This window comes from Akebia trifoliata, chromosome 1 (assembly GCF_017979445.1).
Source record: "Akebia trifoliata isolate Shusen 1 chromosome 1, ASM1797944v1, whole genome shotgun sequence".
Lineage (NCBI taxonomy): Eukaryota > Viridiplantae > Streptophyta > Magnoliopsida > Ranunculales > Lardizabalaceae > Akebia > Akebia trifoliata.
In genome coordinates, this window is record NC_141375.1 from 24447037 (window position 1) to 24456011 (window position 8975).

Below are 8975 nucleotides of genomic sequence, written 5' to 3' on the forward strand. Positions count from 1 at the left end.
AAGCAGTGAAGTACATTTATCCCGATTTGATAGTTCATGAAGTCTTAAGTTATATTGAAGTTATCTATTATTGAATGACTATAAGAAATATATATTACTTCGAACATATTTCATTTTCCACCTTTGTAGGTTGATGAAGTTTGTATCAATTGATAACATGGATCTGGTTTCAAAACCTGTCTTCATTAAAACAAAGTTAACCCAGTGGCATCATCAAACAATATTCAGGTTCGAGTCTAGATTACGCACTTGTGTGTCTTTATTGCTTTGTTGTTTGTCTCTTCTTATGCACTGCCAACGGTGTAGGGATCTGCATGCACAATACCTTTCTTGAGCTTCATAAAAAACAGTGATTCTTCGTTCATCTATTCTTAAAGCTAACAAAATATTAGAATGGCCTTGTAAATTTGATGATTATTTACCTAGTTTTAAGTAATCCATGTAGGGTAATATTTTCCATTTTTCATATTAGTTAAGATCAAATAACTAATCCTTGAAGTTTATTTCATTGTACAATTACTTGAGTTGCATTTGAAAAAGTTTCTATCCTTCAGGACTTAATGGACTAATTATGTTATCTTTTACCTGAAATATTTCCAAGTTAGATACTAACGATATTTCTCAGTCAAACTTCAACCAATCACAACCATTCAATTTCATAAAATTTTAATGTCTTAATTTACAGTTTGCATATACTGATTAAAGATTATTGTACCAAACATCTTATACCTGCCAAAATCCCCCTAGAGATTTGAGTAGGATGCAAACTTACATGCAAATTACAAAAATGATCGGAAACAATATAGGAAAAACATGTACAATAGAAATAATGCTTGAGGAAAAAACTTGGGGAAGAACACCTCACCATAATAATAAATCCCAGAAATTTAAAATCAACCCTACACAGGTTGTGGTGGTTGTTGTTGCGCACCTCCTTGCCAAGTCCACACTATATCCTTGAGTGAAGGTTTCAATCCTTGGTTATAGAATTTCTGATATTCAAATGTATCACCGGCTGTTTTCTTTACTTCCACTACGTGTAATGAAGGTGTAACCTCGAAGATCTCTGCATCTATACTGAGCTGACCCTTTCTTCCTTCCTTGCAGCCTTGAAGCTTCACCAACCCATTCTTCTTCTTCACCTTAAAGCTTTCTGTCTCCGCGATTTCCTCCAGCTTTGATACGATTGCCGACGGTGGCTTTGTTGTTGTGAACCTTGCCTCTGCATTGTGATCTCTCTCTTTCTGAAACAAACCCGATAGATTGAATCCCGGAGATTGAGATATGATATCAAATGCATTCAAACAAGTGGGTTTCATGGAGTTTGTGTATTCAGCTTTCTTCTCCACAATATTGTTGGAACTCGATTCAAAGACAGCTTTGATATCCTCAAGGCTAGCCTCCTGTTTTTCTTTTTGCAGTCGGAGGCACTCAGCTGGTTTAAAGCCCTTTTTAAACCAAGGGTTCTCCATGATCTTCTCTAAGGTGATTCTTGTGTTTGGATTCGGGTCAAGAATCCTCGATAGGAGCTTTCGAACCTCGGGTGGGAACCATTGTGGGCACTTGAATTCTCCTTTACTTATCTTCCTATACATTTCCATGATATTTGGGTCTTGGAAAGGGAGATAACCTGCCATCAGAACAAAGAGAATAACACCACAAGACCATAAATCAGCTTTTGCCCCGTCGTAGCCTTTCTTATTAATGACTTCTGGTGCAACATAAGCTGGAGTCCCGCATGTCGTGTGGAGGAGACCATCTTGCCTCCTCGACTCCCACAAAGCACTAAGACCAAAGTCGGTAACCTTAAGGGTACCATTCGCGTCTAGGAGGAGATTCTCTGGCTTGAGATCACGGTGGTAGACCCCACGACTATGGCAGAAATCTATTGCTCCAATCAATTGTTGGAAATACTTGCGAGCCACGTCTTCCTTGAGCTTCCCTTTGGCAACCTTACTGAAAAGCTCACCTCCTTTGAGGTATTCCATGACGAAATAGATCTTCGTCTTGCTAGCCATGACTTCGTGGAGTTGAACAATGTTTGGGTGTTGAACGAGTCGCATCACCGAGATCTCTCTCTTGATTTGATCAATCATCCCAACGCTCATGATCTTCTCTTTCTCTATTACCTTAATAGCCGTGGATACTCCAGATCTTAGATTCCGAGCATGGTAAACCTTTGCAAATGTCCCTTGGCCGAGCATTCGCCCAAGCTCGTACCGTTGCATCAAAATCGTAACTTTCTTCTCCATTAGGCCTCCTTTTAAACAGACCCAGATTGAATAAACTCGATTGTTCGGAGCGCTCCTCCTGCATTCTTTGTTTTATCTGAATTCCAACCAACAAACATTGCCTAAGAAGTGGGGAGGAGAAAGAAAGAGTTGGGAAAATTTAAATCTTAGCCTTAAGGCCAGTTTAATGAAATTTCTCTTCCTCTCAAAGAAGAAAGATTTGTGATTGTAGACAACAGAACCGAAAGCCTTGCAATCTAGAGATGTCAGGTTGGCTAAAAATAGTAGAAAGTTAATAGGTTGCTCTCTACCTGCAAGGATGGCGCGCGTTCGTTTTGATTCTATTTATGGTAAAAGTATGAACGGCTCTACTCTACCTATTTTAGAAAATTTTATTTATTATTGATTTGATTTCAAATGAATGGTGAAGATCGATAGGTAAGTGTGGGTGTACCAATTATTAGGTGCTGTTGAATTGCATCGAAGCAAAAGAGAAACTTTTAATTTTTTACGATTCGTATTGCAGTGATTTAATCAGGTATATTTTCGTATATTTCCAGGTACATTAACTTAACGGGATTCCTTTAAATTCCAAAAATGATTTCGATAGGTTGAAATCCCGCGAAATGAGGGATTTCTGTTGAGAATGCCTTGACGATATAATTTTTTTAATTTTTAATTTTTTTATTAATATATCTGGCGATATCTCTTTCTTTGAGAAAAGTCGATGGATTGATACACATCTGGCTACGTCAATACCTTTCTACACGTGTCATCACTAGATAAGGTATCACGAGATTGACTAGACCACGTGAATAGATACCTTAGTATAATCTCGACAAGTGGCATATGGTCCCACATCAAAGTACAATAACCACAAACGCTGGATATAGAGAATCAGATTGATTGGTGGGGAGGGCAATGTTTCAATTTGATTACATGTATTGTGTCACAGTGGGCCATATCTCATCTACATTTCTTGTGATGTAGAAGACTCGATAAATTTGTGTGGGCAGTGGTACGTTACTAGTGAGACAAAACTTAGACAGTTAGAACCATTACTTCAAACTCTGGGATTGATGAATTTTGATCCTGTCTGTCAGCTAGGGTTATAACTCGGGCGGGTTGCGCCGGGTTGGGGATCAACCCATGCCCAACCCGACTTTGGGATAAAATGCTCAACGCAAGCCGGGTTGATCAGTTGGCTCATTCATCATTAATAGTAGATAACTGAAGTTGGAAATGTGAATTGTGAATGAGAAAGAAACAAAGATCTTTAAAAAATATTTTTAAATTATAATCATATTAAATTTGGGTTCGGGCAATCCGATGCCCATGTCCGAACCGAACCCAATTTGATCTGGTCAAATTTTTTTTACCCAAACCCAGACCCTAACTAATTGTGCTCAAATCTGACCCTAACTAAGTTCAGGTTCGGGTTTGACCTGTCCAAGTTGCAGCCCTACTGTTAGCAGTGCTTTTAAACCGGATCCAATCGATAGTCTAATTGGGTTTTGTACTAAACTGGTTTGGTTCAAATAGATCCATGAGTTTTAAAAGAATCTTCCGTTTTTACAAATTCAGTGATTCATTTTTCCAACCCCACCAACAAGTTGAACTTGAATCAGTTGTGAACCACTTTAACTTAACACACCAACTTTTCCTATAATATATCATTGTACAATAGCACCAAATTTTGTTACAACATCTCTCTGTACCCTACCCACCAACACAAAGCATCCAAACCACTCTTGGTTCTAATGGCAGATGATGGGGTAGGGTGACAAAGAAATAAAAATAAGGAAAAGGTAATCACCACCCCGTGAAAACAATTTAATTCTAAGATTAGTGTATTATAAGATAAAGTTGATGTGGCCATAGAAGGTTTTTTTTTTTTTCAAAATTATGTGAGATGGTTTTTGGGAGGAATATATATATATATATGGGTCGGGTTCCGTAGACACATAAAACTACTCATAAAGCTACAATATTTTTGTCTTATATGGTTAAAAAGGTTCACAATAGGCTGATTTTTTGTGAGGATGATCTCTATGGTGAGGGAATCATCCTTGCAAAAAATCATCTAATTCCAAAACTTCTATCCCCATCAAAAATGATTTACAAAAATTGGACGGTCTAAAATTTTTCAACTTGTAAATATGGGACTAGAAATTTCATAATGGACTGATTTTTGGTGAGGATGATCTCCTCACCATAGAGATTATCCTCACAAAAAATCAGCCCATTCCAAACATTTTTGCCCATATAAGACAAAACACGTTGTAGCTTTATGAGTAACTTTATGTGTATACGGATCCTAATCCTATATATATATATATATTTGCTTGTCGTGGGTATCCCCACCCTTTGGGTGAGACTAATCCCATGGTCACACACACCGCCCCCTCGAAAAGTCCTACGTGCAACTGGTTGAGTCGGAGAGTGGTCCTAAGGAATTCATAGCTTCGTTGGGTTCCAAACACTTGACCAGAGGAGTTTATCAAGGCTCGACTTGCCACTAGGCTAACCCCTTGGGGTTAGAGTGATTTCATATCTATTTTCACTGTCTTCATCTAAGTTCTTTTATGTCTTTTGTTTATTTTCTTTAGGGACTCAAATTTGAATTTTTCTTCTTAGGCCCTAATATTACCACTCATCCACCTCAACATCCTCATCTCTAATTTTATGCGTAATTTAATAACATAATATGCATTTCTTACTTGTGTAACATTCAACTTTATATAATTGGTCATCTAACGACTGTCATATAAAATTTTTCATTTAATTTGATTAGGACGTTTGAGTATTTCTAGACCATAAATTTTTATATCGGTGTTACTCTTCTTAGGTGTCAATTACTTTATGGTAGAGTCCTTGGACTCATTTTTCACCATAATTCTTTTTTTTGGTACTGATTTTTTCTTTAGTCTCATCAATTAATATTACATTATTCACAATTAACATCCATCAAAATATGTGCTCTTGAATATGAGCAATTACTTTATTTATAACTAAAGCAAATAAATACGAATTCAAAGCCAATCCCCGATGGATATCAATTCTAATGGAAAATTCACTTGTCGCCTCTCCATTTGACCTCATAACAGTCACAAACCCTTACACATATCCTTAATTATGTTACAATAACCAATTGGATCTCCTTTTTTCTCAGCACTTTTTTATCATTTGTCTAAGTAGAAAGCTTGTTTTAATGGTTGATCTACTCAGAGTAAATTCATATTATATTTTAAATATTTTTATAATTATAAATTGCTACAACCAAATTGAACCGAGATCCAACTTAGGCCCCATCAATTTAACGAAATTTTGTTCCAATCATTAAGGTGGTTCTTAAAACATTATTGTTGAATCCAAAGATTTTAGACACTGAGGCGTGAAGCAAGGAAATGGAGTTCTCTAGTGCTCAAGGCGTAAGCCTCTTGCTCATGAAATTTTTAAATAAATAAAATGAAAGACATACATAATTTACATAAAAATAGGAAACGACCCCATGAGTGTAGAAAATCAATCTACTTGTTGGCTTTGTAAATCAGTTTGAAGGACTTTGGAATATATATATATATATATGTGTGTGTGTGTGTGTCAATGACACCATGTCATTAGAAAATCTAATCAAAGTTAAAGAAAATACATCAAAATAAAAAGAAAAAACAGTGTTTGAAAGCCAAAATAATAGTTAACCGGAAATAATAATAAGTTATCTATTTTCGACAAAAGCTTACGCCTCAGCAAAACCCAGTCACACTTTAACTAAGGTGTATGCCATTTTCATGCTTCATAACGCCTCAATCTACTGCCTCAATGCACTTTTGGTGCGCCTCATACTCGAGGCTCACGCCCTGAAAACATTGTTTGAATCAATCAACTTGAGGCAAAAATGCTGAGAGATTCCAAATGCTGTATAATAGATTATTAATTGAAAATAAGTTGGTTGACAATACGTAGAATATAAGAAAACATGAAAAAAAGAAAAAGAAAAGAAAAGAAAAGAGAGAATTAGATTAGAGAGGCTTATTGAATAGTGACATGTGCAAGAACAGGAGATCCATACTCCTCGGGATACCCAACTGCACATCCCTATAAAAGTACAGTTGTGTTTCTCGGGGAGTATACATCTACAGTTATGTCAGGAGGAGTGGATTGAGTATGCCATGTGGGGGAGTCATTTATCACTATTCATATGAGATACATAGGCAAATACTAGAATCCTTATAATTGTGTGAAGTATGTTTGGTTGATGCAATTCTTTATAAATACCCTTTTCAATGCGAGGATTTTTTTTTTCTTTCTTTCTATATGATTCTACTTCATAAGCTCTTGAGATAGATTATGATAGTACTAATCTAGTGGGCCATTAACTTCAACAGACTCAAAAAAATAATGGTCATAAATAGACGGCAACCACCAACAAGCATGATTGGATGTTTTTTTGATAATTCATCAACAACATCATTTCCTTCAGATTAAAGGCAACATGACATACAAGGTTGTTGATTTTTCAACCTCATGGTGATCCTTGATCTCCATGAACATGCATGCATGAGATACTCCCGAATCGTAGAGGATAAAAAAAAAAAAAAATTGTGTCTCATGAATCTAAGTACTTAGAATCTTTCTAATTAAGTATGCTTTCTTTGTCTTTGGTTGGATCTCCATGAACATGCATGTATGAGATACTCCCGAATCGTAGAGGATAAAATAACAAAATTTGTGTCTCATGAGTCTAAGCACTTAGAATCTTTCTAATTAAGTATGCTTTCTTTGTCTTTGGTTGATGTAATTCTTTATTAAAGCCCTATTGTAGGGCTCATGTAATGATCAACCAATATAATAAAACTTATTTGTTATAGTTATTTGATTCTGCTCGTAACTAACTTCTAATGGGTTAACATCTCAATAGTCACTAACATCTCATGGTTTGAGACTGGCATTTTTCCTTTATTGAACATAATATCTAAGATCATTAAATACAAATGATATACAAATAAGCAAAGTTTTAAAATTCAAAAAATTCGAACGGAATATCGGTCGTGTCAAGTGAAGATGAAAACTTTCAAATTAAAATATTAAATGACCTAAAATTCCCTTGTCTCTCTAGCCAAATACTATTGATTTTTCTCTCCCAAATGTCATCTTCAACCTCTACAATTACACTTTATACTCCGTAAAATCTTGACATCTAACTCCTTCAATCTTCATGTGTCGTGAACAAGATATGATTTTTGAGGAAGTAGAAGATAATGTAATTTTGGATAGAAAAAATCAAGGGCTTTCTTTAAGAGATTTAAGCATATTGACTCAAGAGAAGGTTGAAGATGATGGATATTTAGGAGAAAAATAAGGGATTTTTGGATGGAATTTTGGGAAAAAAACCAAGGGTTTTGGGAGTGGAGTTTCTGACTTGACGGGTGCATTTTCTTCTGAGTCGGCTGAATTTATGATTTGACTCAAGTCAACTCAGCTGAGTTTTGAACTCATGGTACGAAATATAAAGAGTTAATTTATTAGATTATTCTTTGTCATTGGACAGTTGGACTTACGATCACAATGTGAAAAAAGCCCAAATTTGACGGTCCTAGGCCATCAAATTTCATATAATTCGATAGACCAAGGAGTCGAATTGGAGTCAAAATTTTTATTGTTCAAAATTTTTTTTCTACGGATCGAAATTGTCAAATTAATGAAGGATGGAAGAAATTCGACAGCTCTAAGCCGTCAAATCTAGGAACATCAAGAATTTTGACAGTCCTAGACTGTTAAAATCCAGTTTCTAAAATTTGTGGGCCTTGGCCATCAATTTTTTCTATGGAATTTTTTTATTTTCACGTAGTGGATCTTCGCTTTAGATTCTACTTCTAGGAGTTATGCTGCAGTTAGTCTTCTTTTGTTTCATTGTTGGCAATATCTAAGAAAAAAAAATTAGAGAAAAAAAAAAAAAAACTTACAAATTAGCCTAATTTACCTGGTATTAGTTTTTTTTTTTTAGAGAGATTTACGGGCAGACCTCTATGTTACAATTTGATTACAAAAACTCCCTTATTTTTTCAAGTTTGTTACTGAACAAACCTTACTTTATGAATCAGGCTACCATGACTAACTTAGTAACATCGTTTGTCCCACATGAATTATAAAATTAGGAATCCAACGACACAATCTTCTGGATTTCATTGAAAAACTCAGATTAAATTGAAAAAAAAAAAAAAAGTAAAAACAACTTTTTTAAATTTGATTGAAGGTGTTGAAAATGAGTTTTTTCCCCAAAGTTCTTAGAATTTTATCCTTTATAAACTTGTAGCATCAGATCATGTTTTTGGATGCGATTAGTTGACGTAATCACGATCCACTCTGAGGTATGTTTAGTAACAAATTAATCCCATCAATTTAAAATTTATGTTGTGGATCCCCACTTCAAGGTTTACTGGGTAACAAACTTGATAAAGTAAGGTTTGATGGGTAGCAAACACCATAGAGCAAACCTTACCCTTTTATTAAATTTTGTAAAAAAGAAAACTCAGTCTTTTCCTAAAATTTTGGGGGGTTCACTGAACCAATCTTACTCTTTTATTAAAACTCCAATTTGTTCCCTTGATCTCATTGCCCCAATCCAAGTTTAGAACTTCAACTTGCTAGATATAAGCTCGACTTAAGTAGATTATATAGTTCAACGCTTTAAACATTGATAATCACAATTCTATTTTTATTAACTAGAAGAAAGTGGGATGT

The 8975-nt window shown here is 35.2% G+C and overlaps 1 protein-coding gene across 1 annotated transcript; it reads right to left on the minus strand.

The window, feature by feature from the left end:
- Positions 1 to 899: 899 nt before the first annotated feature.
- LOC147411140 (CBL-interacting protein kinase 5-like) lies at positions 900 to 2571 on the minus strand. Its single transcript, XM_086444961.1, has one exon. The coding sequence runs from the start codon at positions 2250 to 2252 to the stop codon at positions 900 to 902; it is 1353 nt and encodes a 450-aa protein (XP_086301087.1). The 5' UTR covers positions 2253 to 2571.
- Positions 2572 to 8975: the final 6404 nt, after the last annotated feature.

Excerpts from the sequence above, each read along its gene's own strand:
- LOC147411140 (XM_086444961.1), bottom strand. The coding sequence starts at position 2,252 with ATGGAGAAGAAAGTTACGATTTTGATGCAACGGTACGAGCTTGGGCGA.